The sequence below is a fragment of the Octopus sinensis genome, linkage group LG2 (genome assembly GCF_006345805.1).
Source record: "Octopus sinensis linkage group LG2, ASM634580v1, whole genome shotgun sequence".
Taxonomy (NCBI): Eukaryota; Metazoa; Mollusca; class Cephalopoda; order Octopoda; family Octopodidae; genus Octopus; species Octopus sinensis.
The window spans coordinates 198377127-198403739 of NC_042998.1; the positions used below are offsets into that span (position 1 = coordinate 198377127).

The 26613-nt window shown below is 39.7% G+C and overlaps 1 protein-coding gene across 2 annotated transcripts in view; it reads right to left on the reverse strand.

Moving 5' to 3' along the window:
- Positions 1–513: 513 nt before the first annotated feature.
- Positions 514–26613, reverse strand: part of LOC115230959 (folliculin-interacting protein 1) — a 102702-nt gene continuing 76602 nt past the window's right edge. For both annotated transcript variants that reach the window (XM_029801071.2, XM_029801068.2), the window contains 15 exons: positions 23987–24069; positions 22581–22649; positions 20677–20831; positions 19490–19572; positions 19229–19349; positions 17476–17648; positions 16029–16146; positions 15735–15787; positions 13715–14593; positions 9834–9947; positions 7518–7686; positions 5111–5172; positions 4271–4397; positions 1738–1853; positions 514–744 (listed from right to left, as the gene is read on the reverse strand). In XM_029801071.2, coding sequence (XP_029656931.1) covers positions 678–744; positions 1738–1853; positions 4271–4397; positions 5111–5172; positions 7518–7686; positions 9834–9947; positions 13715–14593; positions 15735–15787; positions 16029–16146; positions 17476–17648; positions 19229–19349; positions 19490–19572; positions 20677–20831; positions 22581–22649; positions 23987–24069 — 2389 coding nt within the window. In that variant the 3' untranslated portion in view covers positions 514–677. The remainder of the gene's footprint in view (positions 745–1737; positions 1854–4270; positions 4398–5110; positions 5173–7517; positions 7687–9833; positions 9948–13714; positions 14594–15734; positions 15788–16028; positions 16147–17475; positions 17649–19228; positions 19350–19489; positions 19573–20676; positions 20832–22580; positions 22650–23986; positions 24070–26613) is intronic.

Sequence of the window (26613 nt, forward strand, 5' to 3'; positions counted from 1 at the left end):
TTCAGAGTAGCAACAGAATAATTTCAGCAATACTATAGGTAGATAGATAAATAGATTGACAGATGGATATAGATATATAGATAGCTTCAGCCAAAAATTTATAAATATATATAGACAGAAAGAAAATGGAAAATGACTGAAGAGCCATTTGAGAACTGAACCTATGTACTTTGGGTAACGGTCAGTGTGAATGGGTCTTAGGGACCAGTCACTAACTTTCAGTCTCGGCTCTCTAAAGAAAAAATCCATTTTCTTCTGGCCTGTGTGTGTGTGTGTATGTGCACATGCTAGTGTGTGAATGTCCTCACACATCTGCTAAAAGCTGGCCTTGCAGGGCAATAAAGAGCAGTCATTGAGGATTTTTTGTCTCCGAGGAGGGGTGGGGGTAATGGAGTGTGGGAAGGAATTGGGGGTAATAAGGTGATATAAATAAATCATTTCAATCAACATGGCTTCTAGCCACTTTGTCCCTTCATCCATCCATCCATCCATCCATACATTCATTCTCTTTTTGTATTTTCATGTGCATGCAAACATGTGTGTGTGTATACATGTATGCATGTGCGTGTGTGTGTGTGTGAGTGTGTGTGTGCGCTTCTTTCCTTCTGCAACACTGGTTTTGAGGCAGGAGAAAAGTGTAACGTTGTATTGCCAATTTGTCTTGTTTTGGCTTCAGTTCAAGCAGCTTGGCTGGAATGAGTTGATGCCACAGCTAATAGCAATGGAATATCACTGGCATCAAACCTGAAAATAAGGAAGAAAAGAAGCATTTTTAAAATATATTCTAAAAGATGACAACAAGTAGAGGTTAACTATACAAAATATGTCAACAAGAAAATTTCTACATTTTGTCTTTTTAATGTAGCAAAATCAGTCAACAATCACCTTCTATGAGGTAATGCATAATTAATTCAAAGCAATGGGAATAAAATAAGTGTCACGCTTGAATGCTAAAAAGTAAAGAGCTTATAAGAAGGACCAAAAGCTGCTCAAGGAAAACAGATGGAGTTTCATCAGAAACTGACCAAGCAACTCATTATTAAGACTGATTGGAGTTACTTAACAACTACAGCATCATCATCATTTAACGTCCGTTTTCCATGTTAGCATGGGTTGGACGGTTTGACCAGGGTCTGGGAAGCCATGGAGGCTGCACCAGGCTCCAGTCTGGTTTGGCAGTGTTTCTACAGCTGGATGTCCTTCCTAACGCCAACCACTCCGTGAGAGTAGTGAGTGCTTTTATGTGCCACCGGCACAGAGGCCAGAGGAGGCTGGTAAATGGCCACAAACAGTTGGTGCTATTATGTGTCACCGACACAGACGCCAGTCAGGTGGCGCTGGCATCTGCCATGTTCGGATGGTGCTTTTTACGTGTCACCAGCACAGGTGATAACAAAGGCAAAATACCTAAATTTTAATTTCATATGCAGCAAATTAAATTACCATTTTTTAATAATTGTTGCTGCTTATATCTTAGCTGCTTTGCTAATTTTGCAATTAGTTATAAATTATTAGAACAACCATAACAATTTAGAAGCCATTTACTCAAGTCTGAGATAAATGGGACATATGTTGTAGAGTAAAACAGACTGAGACAAAAAGATTAGTATGTAGTATGTTAACCCCCACAGCTAAACACCATTTACAGGTAGGTATAAAGATTGAAGACAGCAAGCAAGAGATTCTAAAGAGCAGATCTATATAGTGTCTAAAATTAGTAAAAGTGAGAACACTTACCCCAACATTGTTGTCAGTTCCTTCATAGAGGGTTTGTTAATTCCATGAGCATATTCTACCAACATCATACTCTTGAAGTAGATCTCTTGTAGACGATCTTCAAGATGCATCATACACTGTTATAATAAACAACAAGGTGACATATTTACTATCCAAGCTTATGACAGATGAATACAATATAGAATGAATTACAATATATACAATGAATAGATTGTATATAGGAAGATTGGTTCTAAATAAGTGAAAGTTCACTAGAGAGAAAAGCAGTGTCTGTTTAAGGTGGACAGTTACCAATAAGCAAACAAACAGACGATAAGGTTCCTGACTAAAACAAAAGACAAATGTAGGGTAACAGCTTTTAATAATAATAATAATGATGAAATTATTATACAGTGCTCAGGTGCATCACTACTTGTCAAGAGTGCATATAAAGCGTATGCAGTAATGTACAAATGTCTGGGAAGCGAACAATGCTTGCGTGTGTATGGAGGGGAGAAAATCAGGTGTAGTGTTGGCGAATCTCGGGAAGCATGGAAGTTTTGAAGGATGCAGTGCTCCAACAATTAACAACGAATGCCGGCAGTTTATTCCATGCTTCAGCAACTCTTAGCGTGAAAAAATGTTTCCTAAAGTCATGGGAGCTGTGCTGTTTTCTGACTTTGTAAACATGTCCACAGGTGTTAGACAGGTGGAGTTTGAAAAGGTGCTCAGAGTTATTGTTTGTAAGATGGTTAATAATTTTATGGGTGTCTGCCAAGTCAGCTGCCAGACGTCGGAGTTTCTATGTGTCCATGCCCAGGGAAGTAAGGCATTCAGAATATGGCAAATGCCTGATGGAGGGTATTCTTTTGGTTGCACGTCGCTGAACAGGAAAACCATACAGAAAAATTAAATTGTTCATATGTCTTGTCACATGGTAAGAGACAATTTATTCAATAGATATTTGAAGTGTGGTAGACAAAAAGACAGAGAGGGCTCTATATAGATAGACAAATATGGCTAGGGCCATATCTGGTTATTTAGATTTGTCATGAAATTAAGCATCTTGATGAGACCAGAGAGTCTTTATTGCAGCTTGGAATTAGAACTGAACAAGGAATTTTTGTTGTATTTTTCCATAACAGTTCATCAGGATTATGTAACTTGTACTATTTAAAATCTTGTTGGTATTTTAATAAGTAACCTTCCGTAGTATTATCTGGTAGTTTGGAAGGGAGGGATAAAGAAATGCAAATAAATTGTTAACTAACAACAAAACCAGTCAGTTTCAGTCCCATTCAAAGCTGCCAGAGAAAAAAAAACCATGTGGCTTTAACATGGGACATAATTTAACTATGAGACTAATTATATATGGATATGATTGTGGCCACTGCCAGCCTCGTCTGGCACCTGTAAAGGTGGCACGTAAATAGCACCCACTACGCTCACGGAGTGGTTGGCGTTAGGAAGGGCATCCAGCTGTAGAAACACTTCCAGATCAGACTGGAGCCTGGTGCAGCCTTCTGGCTTCCCAGACCCCAGTTGAACCGTCCAACCCATGCTAGCATGGAAAGCAGATGTTAAACGATGATGATGAATGCATACTAATTTATCATACTATTAAGTTTTGACATTTAAAACAAGGAGTATTAAAAGGCAAACCTTCCCCTATTGCCCTCTCTCTCTCTTCCTCCATTCCTCCCTTCCATACTACTCTCTCTTCATTGGTCCCTTCTCTATCATGTATTGACATCCTTCACTCTTTCATCACCCAACCATCTTGTAGCTCTCTATTACAATCTCAGTCTTATTACCCTTAGCCGTATCCTTTCTATTCCTCACCAACAGCCATCATATATATTTCTTTACCACCCACAAGGGGCTAAACATAGAGGGGACAAACAAGGACAGACAATCGGATTAAGTCGATTACATCGACCCCAGCACAAAACTGGTACTTTATTTATCGACCCCGAAAGGATGAAAGGCAGAATTTGAACTCAGAACGTAACGGCAGACGAAATACTGCTAAGCATTACGCCCGGCGTGCTAACATGTCTGCCAGCTCGCCGCCTTATAGCCATCATATAGCAGTCTACCTAACTATCACTCTCTCTCACCTAACCCCCCCCCCAAGTTCTCCTATATTACTCTCTCTCTCTCTGTTCTATCACTCTCACTTTCTCCTATCCTGTTGGTTTAGAAAGGAATGAATGAATACACAACAAAGGGGAGAGAGAAGTCTTCTGGTCTTGTTGAAGACAATGCTGTCTCTAAAACTGGTGCCACGATAAAATGAACTCCATCCACTCTGTGAATGGATTGGTGAGAAGAAAAAGCATCCAGTGATTGAAACTATGCCAAAAACAAAGTATACAAGTGAGATGTGGTCCAAAGAAGCACTGATATTTAGACTGTGTCTATGTGTTCAATCCATGTCGGCACAAAAAGTGAGTGTTAAAATGATGATTATAAGAAAAAAGACTTAGTACAAAAATATTTCTTCTCTCAAAATTTTTATTTTCCTATAAAAGAAGGAAGTGATTCCACTTACAAATTCAGGGCTCATCTTTAGTTTCCACAGATCTGACACAGATTCGACCATATCACAGACTAGGCGAGAAGCAGAGCAAGGGATTGGAGATTTATCAATTCTGCAGCTACTGGCAATGCTAACATTCCTGTAATCAAGAAAGGAAAAACAAATGATATTCTTACCAAAGCTAACTGGAATATTAACTAAAATATAATTTACAGTAGTTATCAAGGTAAGTAAACTGCACAAAATATCTTTTTTCAATGTCAAAAACGTAAGACTGTTTGGAGAGAAGTTAGAATAAAGTTCCCTGTTAGGGAGGTAAACAAACCACTTCTCTTCTACCAAAAATACTGCTAACTTCTTCAAAAGAAACACAAAGACCCTTGCAATTGGGACTGGATCTGTGTACAATATTAAGTACTCATGGTGAGATGTAGTGTCATTAGGCAAAACCATACCAGTTACAGATACTATGATACTGATTTCTAGGCTTGCTCTTCCTTCCGTAGAAGAAAAAAATTCAAATCGGACCATGTTAACACCAAAAATTATTTACATCAAAAAGGTACTTTTTTTTCTATGAAAATCCCTATTTTTTAATGACTTTTTGACTGTTGTGTCGCCATTTTTCGGTGTATTTCAACCAGAAAAATGTTCACTTAAAGAGAATAACAAGCTACTTAATGCAAAATTTTTACTTTTCAAAAATTCTAATTCTAAAGGGTCGAAACAAACCCGAGCAATGCCGGGCGATCCTGCTAGTAATGAACATAATGATGACAGTAATGACAGAAGTGCTGCAGTTGGTGCCAAAATGATGACAACCAATAATGAAGAGCCGGAAGTAATACGTACCATTCATCAGTGTTTGCTAAAATACACACAGCTTCTGTGATAGGTTCATCCAAGATAGAGTGCTGAAAAGAAACAGAAGAAAAGATGTAAAACAAACAATAGCATTGTAGTTGTGATGCTGAGCTACTATCAAAGCAGGAGCTGAAATTCTACTCGTGACTTCAGTGTTGAAGAACAAATCAGCAGTAGAAGATGCTTGGCTGTCAAAGAGACAATACCGTCACTATTTCTATTCAGTTAATGACAATTATCTCCAACAATACAGTGCGAGACCAGTGCAGAATCACCTCCCTCTGACAAGTCATCCTAACAAGACGTCTGCATTGGCTGGGTCATGCCCTCCGTCGTCAACCAGGAGAATTCATCTATGAAGCAATTGCCCCAGCTCCCCTTCAGGTTTGGTGAAAGCGATGTGGTGGACAATGAAAAACCTGGTTGATGACAGTCAAGGCTGATCTGGAACCCAACCTAGGCCCCCGAATCTACGGCGTTCACCGCTGGAATAAGGAGTGGTTGGAGATCACGCAGTTGTTAGCCTCAAATCGCCAGGCCTGGTCAGCGTTTGGGAGAGATGCAGCATTGAGGATGGATGAAGCCAGCTCAACCCACTCCAGGTGAATGTTGTCTCAAGACAAGAAGAAGAAGGATTATGTGTTGTCTTTGATTATTATCAGAAAATTGGCACAGTCCATATTACCCAGCATCACGAAATCCTTGAATAACAAACTGAATGTTCTGTTACATTGATAAACTGCGACACATCAGTTTAACATAATAATTTCAAAACTTCCATGCTTCCTGAGATTCACCAACACTACACCTGATTTTCTCCTCTCCATACACACGCAAGCATGTATCTGACTCATACACTGTTCACTTTCCAGACATTTTTACATTACTGCACATGCTTTATATGCACTTTTGACAAGTTGTGGTGCACCTGAGCACTGTATACAATAATGTGCCGGTGGCACGTAAAAAGCACCCACTACACTCACAGAGTGGTTGGCGTTAGGAAGGGCATCCAGCTGTAGAAACTCTGCCAGATCAAGATTGGAGCCTGATGCAGCTTTCTGGTTTCCCAGACCCCAGTTGAACCGTCCAACCCATGCTAGCATGGAAAATGGACGTTAAACGACGACGATGATGATGATTATATTCTGATTGTCACACTTCATTCCACATGTCTACATTAATCTCACTGCACCCTATATACAAGTCCTTACTACAACACACCCTACACAACATGTCCTTATCACCAGACCACACCAGACACATGTCATCACCACCACCACACTGCCTCTCGCACTGTATGACCACACTAACACATTCACATGCCATCAATATCACACTACATCCCAAACATATCAGGACAACCACACCACAGTTCACACCTGTCTTTATTACCCTGCTCTCTCAAACATACTCCTTGAAGTGAAAGAATGAGACAATTAATGTGCTGGGCCTACAGAACCTTTCTAAGCATTAGCAAAATCTGTTGCAGCAGGAATATAACCGCTACAAGTCTACAGTAGCTAATATAACCTCAAGTATTTACATTATTGAAAAACTGACCACAATTACCTCACAACTACCACAGATGTCTAATAATAATAATAATAATAATAATAATAATAATAATGAAATTATTGCAAACAGTGCTCAGGTGCACCACAACTTGTCAAAAAGTGCCTATGAAGCATATGCAGTAATGTACAAATGTCTGGGAAGTGAATGAGTCAGATACATGCTTGTGTGTGTATGGAGGGGAGAAAATCAGGTGTAGTGTTGGCAAACCTCAGGAAGCATGGAAGTTTTGAAGGATGCAGTGCTCTGACAACTAACAATTGATGCCGGCAGTTTGTTCCATGATTCAGCAACTCTTAGCGTGAAAAAATGTTTCCGAAAGTCATGGAAGGAGCTGTGCTGTTTTCTGACTTTGTAAACATGTCCACATGTGTTAGACAGATTGAGTTTGAAAAGGTGCTCAGAGTTATTGTTTGTAAGATGGTTAATAATTTTATGGGTGTCTGCCAAGTCAGCTGCCAGATGTCGGAGTTTCAATGTGTCCATACCCAGGGAAGTAAGGCGTTCAGAATATGGCAAATGCCTGATGGAGGGTATTCTCTTGGTTGCACGTCGCTGAACGGCTTCCAGACAATTAATATCCTGGGCAAGATAGGGGTTCCAGACTGGTGATGCAAATTCCAGGTGAGATCGTAGCAGGAGAGCAGCTCACAAAGGACTTGGTGAGAGATGCCAAGACACCCTCAGCCTTCTTGGCAATTTTAGCGATGTGTTTTGTCTAACGCAAATAACAAGAGCTACTAAAACTCTACTGTAACATAACTAATACAACTACAACAAATTCCATCCAAATACACAAATACATAATAGTAGTTAGTACCTGAACTGCTTGTTGAAGGTCTTTGTTCATCTTCCGATGAAAGTGTGAACTTGATGTTCCATGTAATACAAAATCAGATAAATAATGGTCGGAAAAATCTGCCAGTAAGGAACGGCCAAAATTCTTTGCAAAACTGCTAACCGCTTTTTTTGTTCCCTGACTATTGCACCTGAAAAACATAAAATTACAATGCATAGAAGAATTACAAGAATTAAATTGGACAATTCTTTACACTGAATAATAAAAATTCAAGGTATCATAGCACAAAATCTTAGATTTTTCAAAGTAATGTGTTACAAAATTCCAAAATATAAATCCAATATTTGGAAATTAATAATTCTGTTGACAAGAATCAAATGAAACCCATTACAATTCAACGAATACTGATATTGGTCCTTTAGTGCTTTACTGGTTTTGACCACCAGACCGCAGCCACCATGCCAGAGTATCTACCACCTTCAAACCTGAAGCTGATTAGATCAACCTCAATACATGTGGCCTCTATTTGGAGTACTTTGTTGATAGTTATTCTATCAGTTCCCGGAAGAATAAAATAAAACGGTATGAATCAGATTGTGACCTTAGAGAGATAAAGGAGTACTACAAATACCAATGCAACTGATAGTGCTGTCCATCCACTACCAATCTTTGGATCATAAGAACTGTTTCTATAGAAATTGCACAGACATACTATGTTTGCGCCACATCTTTTAACAACTGACCTGTGAGAACAGCATATATCATCATCATCATCATTTAGCGTCCGCTTTCCATGCTAGCATGGGTTGGACGGGTCAACTGGGGTCTGGGAAGCCAGAAGGCTGCACCAGGCTCCAGTCTGATCTGGCAATGTTTCTACGGGTGGATGCCCTTCTTAACGCCAACCACTCCGTGAGTGCTTTTTACGTGCCACCCGCACAGGTGCCAGATGGAGCTGGCAGACGGCCACGGACGGATGGTGCTTTTTACGTGCCGCTGGCACGGGGGCCAGGCGAGGCTAGCAACGGCCACGATCGGATGGTGCTTTTTACGAGCCATCAGCACGGGGATCAGGCGAGGCTGGCAGACGGCCACAGACGGATGGTACTTTTTACATGCCACCGGCACGGGGGCCAGGCGAGGCTAGCAACGGCCATGATCGGATGGTGCTTTTTACGTGCCACCAGCACGGGGGGCCAGGCGACGCTGGCAACGGCCACGAATGGATGGTGCTTTTTACGTGCCACCAGCACGGGGGCCAGGCGAGGCTGGCAACCGCCACGAACAGATGGTGCTTTTTACATGCCACCAGCACGGGGACCAGGCAAGGCTGGCAGACGGCCACGGACGGATGGTACTTTTTACGTGCCACCGGCACGGGGGCTAGGCGAGGCTAGCAACGGCCATGATCGGATGGTGCTTTTTACGTGCGACCAGCACGGGGGCCAGGCGAGGCTGGCAACGGCCACGATCGGATGGTGCTTTTTACGTGCCACCAGCACGGGGGCCAGGCGAGGCTGGCAATGGCCACGATCGGATGGTGCTTTTTACGTGCCACCAGCACGGGGGCCAGGCGAGGCTGGCAATGGCCACGAACGGATGGTGCTTTTTACGTGCCACCGGCACAAAATACAAATAGGTTCTGCTTCCTGCTGGCACAATGGCAAATGTTGGAATGATGGAATCAAACAAATTCTACCCAGATGGAATCAAACAAATTCTACCCAAATAACATCATAAACTACTTCAAATAATTCTCTGGCCAGCTATTCCTTACTGTGGTCAAGCTATAGTCATCTGGTCTCTATACCAACTCAGTTATGTATTATCATATACAGTGTAGACATCACAGTAGATACAAAATCACTTCTAGAATCTCTATATATATAAACGGCAAAATGTCTGTCTCTGTGTGTGCGTGTCCTTTATACAAATTCACAATTTTTCAGTTAGAGGGCTCGCACTTTCTATGGTCATTCAAAACCGTCCAAGTGTGGTTGTGCACATCTTTACATTTCCCCAGTCACCCAGCAAAGCCATTAAAAAATCAATAGAAGTGACTTTTTTGTGAATTTTCTATCCAAAACCCAATCAAAATGCCCGAAACTTGATACGACAATTGAATGCCAGCTAGCTGTATGTCATTGGTCGGAGATTTGGACAGTATCCGCGTGTATGTGCGCACACATGTGTTGCCGGGTCATAGTGCTAGTGTATGATAAAAACACAGCACAATAAACAAAAATTATTTGAAATATCTGAAGAATATGAGAGGTGAGTAATGTGAGTGTATTTGTGTGTGTGCATGGAAGTGTATGGAAAGAAAAATATACTTACTTTGGCATTGGTAATTCTTTACAGGTGAATAGAGGGTCAATAAGTTCCACATCGTGGGTGTTGGCACTGGCTGAAGACATGTGTCTCGAGCGACTGGCTTCTGATAAGCTAGACCTACAACAACAACAACAACAATACTGAATAGAAAGGGAGAAAGACATGTCTGTTGAATCACAACAACAATCATCATCATCGTTTAACGTCCGTTTTACGCATTGGACGGTTCGACCGGGGATCTGGGAAGCCAGGGGCTGCACCAGGCTCCAGTCTGATCTGGCAGAGTTTCTACAGCTGGATGCCCTTCCTAACGCCAACCACTCCGCGAGTGTAGTGGGTGCTTTTTACGTGCCACATGCACAGGTGCCAGGGAGGGTCCGGCATCGGCCACAATCGGTTGGAGCGTTTAACGTGCCACCGGCACGGAAGCCAGCCAAGGCGGCGCTGACAACGGCCATGTTCGGATGGTGCTTTTTATGGGCCACCGGCACAGAAGCCAGTAATACTGAATAGAAAGGGTGAAAGACATGACTGTTGACCCACCCTTGCAACAATAGTAACATCAACATGGTGAATGGCAAAAGGAAACTATTATAACAACTCTTCTCTTCGGCATCCGTCCGTCTCGAGAGACGATGGTATAGCTCGGAAAAGATGGTGGGTTTATCTGCACGTCCTGGTGTGGCTGTGCAGACCAATCATTGAGTGGCAGTCCCTACCACATCTGGTGCAAGTGAAAGGGGACGAGAGCTGTGGTTACTGCTGCTGCTCCTTTCGCCTGGTTCCCTTTAGTTTGGCAGTGGTGGTCCTCAGGTTCTCTGCTGTCATGGCACCAACCCGGCTGAAATCACCTCTGGCTCTCTAGTACAAATACCTTCTTTTCAAAAGTTCTGAATTAAAATCTTCCTCCAAACCTTAGTCACAATTTATGTTCCTAACACTAGCTGAATGATAACTAAGTTATTTTACTAAATTCTTTGTTATATTTAAAATTAATTGAAAGAAACACAGAGCATCTCAACAGAAATATGGTAACAAAAGGGTTAAAATATATAACAGAGAAACAATTCTTAACCCTTTCATTACCAACCCGGCTGAAACCAGCTGTGGCTCTGTAGTACAAATGTCTTGTTTTCATAAGTTTTGAATTAAAATCTTCCACCAAACCTTAGTCACAATTTATGTTCCTAACACTAGCTGAATGATAACTAAGTTATTTTACTAAATTCTTTGTTATATTTAAAATTAATTGAAAGAAACACAGAGCATCTCAACAGAAATATGGTAACAAAAGGGTTAAAATATATAACAGAGAAACAATTCTTAACCCTTTCATTACCAACCCGGCTGAAACCAGCTGTGGCTCTGTAGTACAAATGTCTTGTTTTCATAAGTTTTGAATTAAAATCTTCCACCAAACCTTAGTCACAATTTATGTTCCTAACACTAGCTTAATGATAACCAAGTTATTTTACTAAATTCTTTGTTATATTTAAAATTAATTGAAAGAAACACAGAGCATCTCAACAGAAATATGGTAACAAAAGGGTTAAAATATATAACAGAGAAACAATTCTTAACCCTTTCATTACCAACCCGGCTGAAACCAGCTGTGGCTCTGTAGTACAAATGTCTTGTTTTCATAAGTTTTGAATTAAAATCTTCCACCAAACCTTAGTCACAATTTATGTTCCTAACACTAGCTGAATGATAACCAAGTTATTTTACTAAATTCTTTGTTATATTTAAAATTAATTGAAAGAAACACAGAGCATCTCAATAGAAATATGGTAACAAAAGGGTTAAGTGCGCAATTTATACGTCAACACACACAAATGTGTGAATAAACAAAAGAAAGAGGTACTCAACACATTTGGTTGGAGATACATGTGTTTAATAGAAGTCTGGCTCAGTTCCACATTACATAAAACAGTGCTTCTCAACCAGGGTCCATATAAGATTTTGGGGTTAAAAATCTTTTAGCAATAAATAGGTTCTACTTCTACAATTCACAAAATATTTTAACAATTTTTTTTTTAATGTAATTCCTAATAATATTTAATTATAAAAATATAATGATATTTTAATCATCAAATGGCTATGAGGATCCATCAGAGTAAAATAGGAATCAAAGGAGATCCACTTGTAAAAAATGGTTGACAAGAGTTTGTCTCTGAACACCTGATGAGGCGGAAAGAGTCCTATGCCCAAGAAACTTTAAGTAATGTGGAGCCAAGTCAAACTGTTCATCATCATCATTTAACGTCCGTTTTCCGTGCTAGCACAGGTTGGACAATTCAACCGGGGTCTGGGAAGCCAGGCGGCTGCACCAAGCTCCAGTCTGATCTGGCAGTGTCTCTACAGCTGGATGCCCTTCCTAATGCCAACCACTCCGTGAGTGTAGTGGCTGCTTTTCATGTGCCAGGGGAGGCTGGCAGCGGCCATGATCGGTTGGTGTTTTTTACGTGCCACTGGCATATTTTATATATATCTTTGAGAATAATGTAGCTTATTTGAAGTATTGTCAACTAGTTATAAATGACAGTGAGTATGTCCCACAAAACAAGTTTAGAAATAATAGCAGGAAAGCAAAACAAAATCAAAGGTTTACACATTTTTTACTTTAGATATCTCATGTAAACTTTGTAAATACTATTTTTGCAAAATATCAGCAAAAATGTAAACCTGTATCATTTGAAATATAAAGTGAAAGTGGAAACCTTTTGTTATTACAAAATACGCCTTACTGGCACATGTAAAAAACATCTGAGCGGGGTTGTTGCCAGTGCCACTGGACTGGCTCCTGTGCAGGTGGCACGTAAAAAACACCATTGACAGAACCGCCTGACTGGCCCTCGTGCCGGTGGCATATAAAAGCACCCACTACACTCTCGGAATGGTTGGCATTAGGAAGGGCATCCAGCTGTAGAAACTCTGCCAGATCAAGATTGAAGCCTGGTGCAGCCATCTGGTTCGCCAGCCCTCAGTCAACTCATCCAACCCATGCTAGCATGGAAAGCGGACGTTAAACGATGATGATGATGAAAGTAAAAGTGTGAATTTTCGTATTTTGTTGTGTGAAATATAAGGTAAAAATGCAAGTTTTTGATTTTGTATTGCTGTGGCTTTCTCAATCAATTTATCAAAAAGCTCTTAATTATTATAAAATTGCACACACAAAACAGTTAGTTTGGTTCAAATATGAGAAATGAAGTAACAAAGAAATATATTGTTGAATGGACCATTTAAAATGATGCAATGAAAGATAATATTGATGGGGATGAAATGACAGAATTGTAGTAGATAAAGTATCACAAACACACTTTCAGAAATCATCACATTTTTAACTTCTCTTCTACATACATACATGTGTGTGTGTGTATTGTTCAGGCTATTTTACATGTTGTTACTCAGCATTTCATGTTCGCTGACAGTTCTCAGAAGTAGCTGGTAGTGATATCTTTGGTACAGTTACATGATACAGCCCAATGTTGTATTATATACTAGCAGTATCACCCGGCGTTGCTCAGGTTTGTAAGGGAAATAACTATATAAGCAATTTTAGAGAGTTACTTTCCTTATATAAACCGAGCAAAAAATGCGAAAAAATGATGGTAAATTTTTTTATCATCATAGACTCATTGTAGACGCGCACTAATACCCAGAAGGGCTCGATATGAATCACGACTATAACATACCCGCTTTTGGTTAAACTGCACCACAAAATGTGGGAGTAGTTAGGAATCTAAATCGGAGGAGACAGACTCTCACACACACAACTTCAGTTTTATATATAAAGATATGTACATACATATTTACAAAAAGTTAGGTATATGAGATATATACAAATTAGAACATGGAATTTAAAAAAATAGACAACTTACACCGAGCGTGCCAAAGACACTTTTGTTGGAGCACTGACTGGTTGACCATTAGAAAGAGAATTTTTGGAACTGGTTGCAGAAAGTGAAGGCTGGCCGTCCTGCAGAGAATCCTCATCATCGGGAAATGTTGAGGACGTTATCACAGATGTCTCGATAGAGTTACTAGTACTTAAAATGTCAACTATAGGCAATCCAACCTCAGAGATGGCCACAATTTCATCTTTGGTCCTCGGTTCCGAACTGGTGAAGTATTCATCAAATGTACTGTTGACATCTTCTTTAAAACCATTCTGAACATCGCAAATCGATGAAGTGGACTTGGAGCTGGACTGCTGGAAGTCATGCTGAGCCAACTGCTCAGACAATTTTGAACGATTCTTTTTTGGATTTTGGCACAATGAGGTGGCATCGCTATTACTACTACTACTACTCCTCCTTCCCGTTACTATGGCATCAGTTTGATGAGAGTCAAGTGATGTAGCATGTCCAACGATGTGCGTACTTTCACATGGCAAGTGCTCCTGCACAGTAGCACTTGTCATGCTGCACGCTTTTTCATGGGGAGGAAGAGCATCGTCTTTTTCTATTTCATTAGTACGAAACTCATTAATTAAATTGTTAATCTGAACATCCATGATTGATTCACGGTCCATAGATATGATATCACTGAGAGTCCGTTCGCACTCGCTGGATGTGTCCTCAAACGACACACCTTCTAAGGCAGAAGTCACATTGCATAAATCAATATTTTCATGCACCTCACTACAGCGGATAAAATAGCTGAGAACGTGTAGTATTTTGGAAACTAAATCAGCTTTTTTACCGGTGACCACAGTCCGCGAGAGTCTTAGTGGGTTTCCGATACTTCCATAAAGATCTCTGGAAAACAGAGGGAAAAAACATTTTAATATCCCTAACAAACATCTCGAAATAAGAAATGCACATACATTAATGTATATCTACCAGTATCCTGTCCCTTCTCTCTTTTTCCCCCTGCAAGAATAGTACCCTTCACAGCACCTGAGTTTATAATTATGTATCAGTAAAATATTGGACTGATTCAATCTACTATGTTTCTTCTCTTTAATACATGACCAAGTACATAGTTATAATAATAATAATAATAATAATGAAATTATTGTATACAGTGCTCAGGTGCACCACAACTTGTCAAAAGTGCATGTAAAGTATATGCAGTAATGTACAAATGTCTGGAAAGTGAACAGTGTATGAGTCAGATAGATGCTTGCGTGTGTGTATGGAGGGGAGGAAATCAGGTGTAGTGTTGGCGAATCTCAGAAAGCATGGCAGTTTTGAAGGATGCAAGGCTCCGACAACTAACAACTGATGCCGGCAGTTTGTTCCATGCTTCAGCAACTCTCAGCGTGAAAAAATGTTTCCGAAAGTCATGGGAACTGTGGTGTTTTCTGACTTTGTAAACATGTCAACGGGTATTAGACAGGTGGAGTTTGAAAAGGTGCTCAGAGTTAGGCTAATAATTTTATGGGTGTCTGCCAAGTCAGCTGCCAGACGTCGGAGTTTCAATGTATCCATGCCCAGGGAAATAAGGCATTCAGAATATGGCAAATGCCTAATGGAGGGTATTCTCTTGGTTGCACGTCGCTGAACGGTTTCCAGACGATTAATATCCTGGGCAAGATAGGGGTTCTAGACCGGTGATGCAAATTCCAGGTGAGATCGCACCATAGCTATATAAAGCCGCAGATAGATAGCCAGAGAGTGGCTCACAAAGGACGTAAATAAAGTTTCAATGAACAAAAGCTATTACTTGTTTTTAAATTCTTGACGTGTGTATTTTACATCAATTGTCCACAATGACCTGTACCTATTTACTATGAGGTATCAATGGTTAAATATCTTTGTTAAACTGTTCAACTCTTCAACATCCAATTGATTTACTCAACTGCAGCAGTTTTTCTTGTAAGAAAGTAATATAAACTAAAACACACATTGAGGTTTCTGTCGTGACAGCATAGAGAAACAGATGTCTATTACTTACCCTAGCTGGGCCCACAAGGGATTGTAAGGGTGCGTTCTGGCCAAGGTATCCAACTGTAGGAAAGAAGATAAGATGATAACAGCAAAAGAAACAGGATATGAAGAGTTTGATCTTCCTTTCTATATTCATCTCCATCTCTTCAGTCAACATAGGCAGAGAGAGGGAGAGAGGAGGAGGAGAAAGAAGGTAAAAAAGGGAAGAGGAGGAAATAAAGTATAAATGCATACAAAGAGATGCACAAGACACACAGACACCAATATTATTATTACAAGAAAGAATTAAAGACAAACTGACCCATTTCGCTGAATGCTTGTCCATGTATTTTTTTGATGTTGTTCCTCCAGTGGGAGTGACTGTAGGTACCCAGGCTAGGTGGTATGTGAGCACAGCACTGATTACTGTACTTATAAAGCTGAAATAGTCAAACAGTTTCACTTGGTACGTGCACAAATACACATCACATAAACGTAATTCGTTGGATCATTAGTACACCATTGAGGAGTTTGACTTTGTACAGTGTATGAAAAAAGGACCAGTACAATAGGTTTCATTCTTTGCCAAGCAATCAAGAACAACGGTTCTAATTGGAAAACCAAAAGTGGATCTTGGTTTGCTAGGAATGGCAAATCTAACAGTAACACACTGAAACGGATCTTTTCACTTTGACCGGCAGATTTTTAAAATAATTTCTTTGTAACTAAACACTTTTAAACTTCGTATACTGGTAGATTGCGTTTATAATACATCTTTTTCTCTTGGTTTTCTTGAGAAAATTCTGTAGTTTGTAAGATATTTATTGTTTAATTTCTTGCATTTCAGCAATTTCAACCAATCAATGACGTCTATTGAAGTGAATTCAATTTCTGCCATAGTGTGTCAACAACAAAGTTTGAAACAACGAAGTTTGAAAGTGTTTAGTTACAAAGAAATTATTTTTGAAAATCTGCCGGTCAAAGTGAAAAGATCCCACTGAAACATTAGTGTCTACTCAATAACTCTCTTATTATTTGATCTATTTGCTGAAAGTAGAACAACGGAGAAATTTCTTTCTTACAAAATGTTTTTTTTCTGCAGATTATACATGTTTTTACTCTCAACTTTCCAATACTAACATAGAACAGATTTTTGAGAAAATACAAATAAAATTGCTATGATTGATCCGTTTGTTGCTGTTGTAGTTTAGCAGCTCTACTGAAGCAGATGGACGACCAGAATCCATCCAGCTCTGACCACACAATCTTTTATCCAGGTAGAGTATAAAAACAGATCATTTTGTTTAAGACAACAGGGTATAATCTGAAAAGATCTGTTGCTGTTTCTAGTAATTTAAGTGACCGTGTAAGGGCATCCAGCTGTAGAATCACGCCAGATCATACTGGAGCCTGGTGCAGCCCCCTGGCTTCCCAGATCCCCGGTCGAACTGTCCAACCCGTGCTAGCATGGAAAACGGATGTTAAACGATGATGATGATGATGTAGAGATTCCTTTGCTGGTAACAACAGGTAATTGTTCTCACTCATCCTAAAATCAAGAGTTTAATTTCATCTCAGTTCACTGCAGCTTTGAGAGCAAATCTTTTCAGAGCAACACAATGAAGTAACTGCAGGAGTGTGTGTTTAAATCTGTAGTGTGTTACCCATAATCTCACAGAACTGTACTTCTTAGATCCAGGTGAGGGGACAGAGGAAAAAAAATAAAAGCAAAATGTAAGGTGCAATAAGAAATGAAAGGCAAAACTTACAAGTGTGTATTTTTGTTTTCAAATTTGTCAACAAGTGCAGTGAACTGTTGCATAAACTTATTGCAGTGGACATATTTATAATTGCTGTGGGCCATCATACTGAGCCACACTGGTTCGGAGAGTCGTGGGGCTGTGTACAAGTCATGCAGATCACTTCGTAAAACTTCCAAACCCTATAGAAATACAAACAAAAAGTTGCAACTGAGAGTTAGCTTTATTAATTTGGTGCAGCAGTGAATCTAAGTCCAAACCTAATCCTTTCTCTTATTACAAGTCAAATCCTATGTCAAAACTTTAGAAGCTATAATACAACTAGAAAGAGACAATAGGATGACTAAAAAAAAACAAAAATACTATAAAGGAATATATATGCTGGTGGCATGTGTAAAAAGATTTGAGCAAGGTCATTGCCAGTACCGCCTGACTGGCCCCCGTGCCGGTGGCACGTAAAAAGCACCCACTACACTCTCGGAGCGGTTGGCATTAGGAAGGGCATCCAGCTGTAGAAACTCTGCCAGATCAAGATTGAAGCCTGGTGCAGCCATCTGGTTCGCCAGTCCTCAGTCAAAATCGTCCAACCCATGCTAGCATGGAAAGCGGACGTTAAAGGATGATGATGATTTAGCTTGAATGTCTTTGCATATTTCTTTTCTTTTTTTCACAAGGGCTTCAATATGAGTTTGCTCAAAGAGTTCAGTGCCCCCTCATGGAGAGAAAACTCTAACCACCACAATTAGTCACTGTATCCATTAACCCTTTTGAGATCCCCAGGCCAATTCATCAGTCTAAGTGATACAAGTCGAAAGGACTTTAAAGCCAATCCTACAAAGGTTGGTTTTGAAGAGTAATAGCTAATCAGAGATTGCCTTTCAGTGGATGTATCTCAATAGAAAAAAAATTTTGGTCTTTTTGGCTACATATACCAAAACATCATGAGTCTCAAAAGGGTTAAGGGAATCAGTTTCAATTACATAGCACATCAGATTTTGTTTCAAGGAGTCTTTATATTGTGTCAGAGAGAATGATTGCTACTAGCTGACAATAAAAGACCGCTTTGGAAATGCAATTATTTTGCAACCAAACCACATGATCACATTTGCAGAGTTTGAAGTCTTATGAATAAAACCTACCACTCAAGTCTCAAAGACTTAGCAATGACAACAAAGATAGAAATTTCTGAATCAGACAAGAGTTGAGTGAATAGCACTGATTTAGAGTCAATGACAGAGGAATACTGCAAAAAACAAATCTTAGTCTTCAAAACAGCACCAGCTGGTAACATACTCTTTACTCTTTTACTTGTTTCAGTCATTTGACTGCGGCCATGCTGGAGCACCGCCTTTAGTCGAGCAAATCAACCCCGGGGCTTATTCTTTGTAAGCCCAGTACTTATTCTATCGGTCTCTTTTTGCCAAACCGCTAAGTGACGGGGACGTAAACACACCAGCATTGGTTGTCAAGCGATGTTGGGGGGACAAACACAGACACACAAACATATATATATATATACACATATATACGACAGGCTTCTTTCAGTTTCCGTCTACCAAATCCACTCACAAGGCATTGGTTGGCCCGGGGCTATAGCAGAAGACACTTGCCCAAGATGCCACGCAGTGGGACTGAACCCGGAACCATGTGGTTGGTTAGCAAGCTAGTTGCTGAAATTTTTATCATTTCTAGCTGAAAACAAGAATTATTCATTGTAGCAGTAGATACAAGGTGTAAAAATGTAGGTGAGAATTAGTCTTACCTCCATCACAATGGACAAAAAATATTTCTTGTTATTGAAGGCATGATTGACAGCTTGACTGAGTTTCTCTAAGTGGCCCTCAAATAAAGGAATGTGGGCAAAGAAGAACGTCAAGAACATGCTGGAAAAGGAAAAGGAAGTAAATTATTTTCTTTTTCAAGGTGAATTATGGAAATAATAATTAAGAATTTTTCTTTGATCAATATTCTATTTATCATTTAAGAACAAATACAGCTAAAAAGAAAATACCAAAACAATTACCTATTTTTTTCTTCATCATTCCATAAATTAAACAATACAGCGATCCCAAGTTTATTTCTTCTGGATCTTGGTAAAGATGATGTCTGGAATAGAAATGATATAACATCAGAAAACTATTAGAAATAATTGATAGCAAGAGCAGGGTCACAGATAAAATAACTGTTCCCATTACTATTGATACAGTATTATTATACAGCAACTAACAAGGCATTAGATAAAACCACACACACACACACACACACACACACATACATACATACATATATATATAATCACGTGACTGACCAGGCTATCAGATGTTGCTGCACATCGCTGATCACAATGCGCTTTGCATTGTTTTAGCCTTCAAATGACGCTACCACGCTGGCTAAGCGAGCGGACCAACAGAAGTAAGAGTGAGAGAAGTTGTGGCGAAAGAGTACAGCAGGTATCGCCACCACCCCCTGCTGGAGCCTCGTGGAGTTTTAGGTGTTTTCACTCAATAAACACTCACAATGCCCGGTCTGGAAATCGAAACCGCGATCCTACGACCGCGAGTCCGCTGCCTTAACCATATATATATATACATACATATATGAGAATTCGCCTGGCAGATAATCTTATTTGCTAAAGAAATTTGAAACCTAGGTATAACTGCAAAAAAAATACCAAGGTAAAAGTTTTTATTTTTCATTTACTTCAAAAATTGCTATTAAATTGTGGTTTTGGCCATCTTGGCTGCTTCTTCTAGCATGTAAAAATTACCTGTAAAAGGGTAGTTTTCTCTTGTGTTTAGATGTACACTATTTTAACCCTTTAGTATTTAAACCGGCCAAAATATTTAATCTGTTTTATGATCAAACTGACCAGATCCAGGCTCTCACACCTACCCTACAATGTTATTCTACATTAAGTAATTACACCATCAAGATCTTGAAGATATGAGATAATGCATGATTAATTTAAATCAATGGGAATCAATAAGCATTATGTTTGATAGAATAATCAGAACACTAAAGGGTTAAAATAAGATTATGCTGTCTATTGACTATTTATACATGCTAGGCCACTGGTAGTGATATTTCTAACGAATATTCGCTACCCTATATATGTATCATTTATATATATATATATATACATACACACTCACACACTTTAATAAGTTAGATAAGAACAGAGGACAAAATTGAAGCAAGGCTGTTACTTACATCTGATCCCATTATTTCTTGAGACCCTTTCCTTCCTCGTGACTCCAGGGATGTTTTCTGAGCACGCATCCATCGTCGATGAAGACTGTTGTAGCTGCTGGCAGTGCTGCTTCCAGGGGATGGAAATGAGGTGGTGAAACTGTCACTGGAAGTAACTGACAAACAAAGGAGACAGGATTAAAAAGGGAGTTCACTGAAATTGAAACCTTAAACTTATGGTACATTTAGTAGAGGAGTACTCAGTGCATTGGATGATGGCTTAGTGACTTAAACAGATTTTGTTTCATTCATGCAGGAATTTGATAAACTCCTTCCAATTCATAATAGTATGAGGGGTTAGAGAATAAATGTATGTATGTGAATGTATGTAGAGGGGGTTTATAAGTTTTACAGAAAATTAATACAGGTGCCCGGTGGCACGTAAAAACCACCTACTACACTCACAGAGTGGTTGGTGTTAGGAAGGGCATCCAGCTGTAGAAACACTGCCAGATCAAGATTGGAGCTTGGTGCAGCCATCTGGTTCGCCAGCCCTCAGTCAAAATTGTCCAACCCATGCTAGCATGGAAAACAGACGCTAAACAATGATGATGCATAGACATGGCTGTGTGGTAAGAGGCTTGCTTCTCAACCATATGGTTCTTGGTTCAGTCTCCTTGCATTGCATCTTGAGTATGTGTCTTCTACTATAACTTTGGGCAAACCAAAACTTTGAGTGGATTTGGTAGATGGAAACTGAAAGAAGCCCATCATGTGTGTGTGTGTTTGTGTTTGCCCCCCATCACCACTTGACAACTGGTATTGGTATGTTTACGTCCCCATAACTTATCACTGGCAAAAGACACCAATAGAATAAGTACTAGGCCTAATAAAAAGTCTTGGGGTTGATTTGTTTGACTTAAACTCTTCATAGCAGTGCCCCAGCATAGCTGCAGTCAAATGACTGAAACAAGTAAATGTAGAACAAAAAAATGGCACAGGTGCCAATAAGGCGACCAACGTCGCCTTACTGGCACCTGTGCCGGTGGCATGCGTAAAAAGATTCGAGCGAGGTCATTGCCAGTATCGCCTGACTGGCCCCCGTGCCGTAGCACGTAAAAGGGTACCATTCGAGCATGATCGTTACCAACGTCGACTTCCTGGCACCTGTGCTGGTGGCATGTGTAAAAAGATTTGAGCGGTCATTGCCAGTACCGCCTTACTGGCCCCATGCCGGTGGCACGTAAAAAGCACCCACTACACTATCTGAGTGGTTGGCGTTAGGAAGGGCATCCAGCTGTAGAAACTCTGCCAAATCAAGATTGGAGTCTGGTACAGCCATCTGGTTCGCCAGCCCTCAGTCAAAATTGTCCAACCCATGCTAGCATGGAAAGCGGACGTTAAACGATGATGATGAATCATAATAATAAAACAATATGGGGAAGTGTTCAGTGAGTAAACATTTGAAACTAATTGACTGATACCAGAGAAACTGTGGTGAGTATTCCATAATGATTGGTATCTTTGTTTACCCACCACCTTGGTGTCTGTTATCTACTAAAGTGGTGTTGTAGGGACACTGACGAAAGCAGTTCAATTCAGGGTTGTGGTATTCTTTCCTCCTTGGCATCTACAGCCTATATGGCTCTTTGTACTGATTACCAGGTAAATTAATTTCTACCTCTCTCGTTTATTCTAATCCATTGCAATCTTATTTGAATTAGCATGAAAAATATTGTTTTTAAAATTTGAATAAATCATTCCTCTTTTAAGATATAAGGCAACAGAATGCCAAGTAGAAAAAAAAAGAAAAGAAATCTATCTGACAACTCAATGCTTCAATGTAAAAACACTTCCTTATTTGAAACAAAATTGTTTAAAATACTTTTGATATAATATGAAATCAGAAACAAAGTTCAACTTACTTGAAGCCCTTCCGCTGTCTTCTTCGGCATCATAGTTTCTGAGAGGCATATCCATTGGCAGGCTATGGGCTGGAAAGAAATAACAGAGATTTTATAATTCGACATCAGTTTATGCAAACAAGATAGAGACAGAGATAAAGAGAGAGTATCAAGAATATTCAATTTCTCTTTCTTATCACAAGTTCTATATATAAGAGGCTGCATCACACTCAACCTTCACCCTTTCTGCAGTGTCAGTCATATCTCTCTTTTTGACTCCTGTAACTTTGTTCCTACCATTATATCCACCTATCCATCCTGGCTCTTCTGTGGTTGTTGCTTTCTTTCCTATACAACTCCTCAGTCATGTTAACTTGAACCTACATGCCCTTTGTTCACACGGAGCACCAGGCAACATTTCTTGGTCTGGTGCCATGATAAGTATCCACTCAGCACACTCTGCAAATTGGTAAGCAATAAGTAATGACATCCAACCACAGAAATCAAATCAAAAAAGCAATGCACGACTCTCTTACTTCTCTATGAGGGAACGTGACCCCTAATAAGAGCTAACAGAGATCATGACAATCCATCTATCCCATGCCAGCATGGAAAGCAGACAGATGATGATAATGATGATGGTGGTAGTGGTGGTGGTGATGATGATGATGATGATGATTTTCTTGAAACAAATGGCATCAACTAACACAACGAACTTAATATGAATGAAGGGTGAAATATTTATTTTGGTTGAAATCTTGTTCACTCTTCTCTTCAATAATTACTTTATCGTTAGAATTAAATTAGTTGCTGCTACATTCATTAAAAAAATACTTTGTTAGCAATGTATTTATTTATTTATTTTCGCAACATAGCTAAGCTTAATTACAATATAACTGGAATGTCAAACCCAACAACATTTGTAAATCTAATAAAGATTGGCTTTTTTTTTTTTAGCTATTTTTATCTCCATTTCTCCTGGATTCAAATATTTAGACCTTAATCCATTAAGAAAATCCAAGTGCTTCATGAATTAATTTCAGTGACCTCATTTCACTAACTTTTAAACATTAATTACTGCCCCTTCTACACTACACAAAATTAAAATTTTTATTTACCCCCCCCCATCAAATTTACCTTGTTGCCTCCCTTTACATCATTCCTTACAGAAAAGTTTTGGAATTTTTAAATATTTTATAACCGTTTCACCTTTTATTTACCCTCCCATAATCCATAACACTTTACTCTTCATGTATATTTCCCACTTCAACCCCATCTAACTTTACAAATTATAGAATGCAGTTAGTAGTATACTATACTACTGTAAATTATTAGTAGCTTCGAAGCTCAAAGTAATAAGGTCGAGTAAAGGTGAAATAAAACAGGCATACCGTTATCACATCAGCAGCTTCGAAAGAGTTACTTACCTATATTTCCTTTGGAACTGCTGCACTTCAAAGAACTTAAATCTGCAGGTGGAAGACTGATGTAGGAGTCACTATCAACTTCACTGAAACAATAAAACAAAAGAGATGTGAGTGTTGAACAAGTAGGCTGCAATAGTCATTAGCGTTGAGACATTTTCAACAGTAAATTCTTGCCACGTACAACGTAGGCTACTGAACTTGGTAGAGATGACAGTGATCCATGCACACTGTTTAAAAATACTTAGTGCTTTATTAGAGAAAGAAAGAGTGGCTTATAATTTTTTTTAAGATGTGACATTAAACCTGCTATAATAGACAAACCAGAAGATATATTTTCTGAAACAGTATATCATTGTCATCATTGTTTAAAGTCTGCTTTCCATGCTAGCATGGGTTGGACGGTTCGACTGGGGTCTGGGAAGCCAGGAGGCTGCACCAGGCTCTAGTCTGATCTGGCAGTGTTTCTACAGCTGGATGCCCTTCCTAACGCCATCCACTCCGTGAATGTAGTGGGTGCTTCTTACGAGCCACCGGCACAGAGATATATGTGAATAATTTCTCATAGGCAGTTCTGTGTCCTGAATTTTTAGCCTCAATATAGTTATGTTCTGGATCTGAAGATTCTGAAATGCAATATTTAGAGCAAATAGCATGAATATTGCTTTGTAATATTCTAAGAAACTAAGAAACTATGCTGATTTTGCAAATTGTTGTGGCCAGTGAAAGAATAACCTTTTATTTGACATTGTTGTTCTTGTGACCTGAATAAGAGCCACAAAAGAATTTGATGTGAAATACATGAAGAAATTGAATAACTACAAAGAAGAAATCAGTTATTGTTCATATACTGTTCGACAAAGTAAATAATTGTGTTTGCCTCAAACCGACTGGTTTACCATAGGTTCCACGCATTTCTTGTTTGCATGACAATGTTATTTGTTTAGAGCTGGCACACAATGCCAAGACAAAGAGACAGAGACAGAAATACACACACACACATAATGGGATTCTTTTCAGTTTCTGCCAACCAAATTCACTCACAAAGTATTGATCGGCCTGGAGATATAGCAGAAAGCAAGATGCTATGCTGTAGAATTGGAGCCAAAACCACATGACTGCAAAGTGTACCACACAGTATGCATGGTGTTAGGAAGAGTATCCAGTCATAGAAGCCATACCAAAGCAGATATTGAAGCTTGATGAAGAATTCCTCTAGCTCCTCGAATCCTCCAACCCATGCCAACAGAGAAGGTGGATGCTAAATAGTGATGACGATGCTTCATCACACACACACCACTTGAACAACAGTGTAAATGTTTACTGCTTCCATAAACAATACATCCCGTGGCCCCTCAGTTTCATGTGAAGACCAGTAGAACATGGCACCCCTCTTAAAGGACAAGAGTTAGTAATAGGAACAGCAAGCATTACAGAATATTGCCTCAATAAGTTATACCCAACACAAACCAGAATGACAAAAAGCAAGCATAAAACTGATAATATTGATTAAACAGTTTAGCTTAAAAACATAACAGAGATAGAGAACCATAATTTTGAAGGAAGAGTGCAGGAGAGGTTTGTAGTTAAGATGTGTGCTTCCAAGCCACACAATGTTCAATTGCAATGCATAGCACATCGGGCAAGTGCTTTCTATGCAAGCTCAATCTACTTTGTGAGTAGATTTGGTAGATGGAAACTGAAGGAAACCCGGTGCAGCCTTCCAGCATGCCAGCCAATGACTGGCATCCGTGCTAGCAGGGTGCAAAGAGCACCATCTAAGCATGATCGTTGCCAGAACAGCTAACTGGCTTCCGTGCCAGTGGCATGTAAAAGGTACCATTCGAGCAGGATCGTTGCCAGCACCGCCTAAATGGTTCCATTGCCGGCGGCACGTAAAAGCACCCACTACACTCTCGGAGTGGTTGGCGTTAGGAAGGGCATCCAGCTGTAGAAACTCTGCCAGATCAAGATTGGAGCTTGGTGCAACCATCTGGTTCGCCAGCCCTCAGTCAAAATCGTCCAACCCATGCTAGCATGGAAAGCGGACGTTAAATGATGATGATGATGATTAGTTAGTTGGACATTTAACCAACTGACTAATAATAAAGGAGTGGAACTGAACCAGTGTATTGTGTGTGTGTATGTATGTGTGTGTATATATACACACATATACATATATCTACATATAGATAGATAACTATCGTGTTGTATGGAAACAGGTAAGGATTGGCAGCAGGAAGATTGGCACCAGCCATAGAAAACCTGCCTCAATAAAAACCATCAAACTATGTCAGAATAGAAAAGTGGACGTTAAAATGATGATGGTGGGGTATGGCAATACCTGAGTATTTAGTTGACCTGAAAAGCTAAAGGGCAAAGTAGACTTCTCAGAGTGGGTTCAGGAATATGGAAGAATATATAACAACACACTACAAAGTGTTTTAGCAAGTATTCTGCCAGATCTGTTATCAGCTGTTCTTCTAAGATGACATTCCCTCTCTCTCTTTCGGAGAGGCACTGAGCAGCTATACGCACACATACACACACGGCAGTAACTCCCGCCTACCGAATTCAATCACAAAGCTCCTGTCGGCTCGGGGCTATAGTAGAAGACACCCACCCAAAGT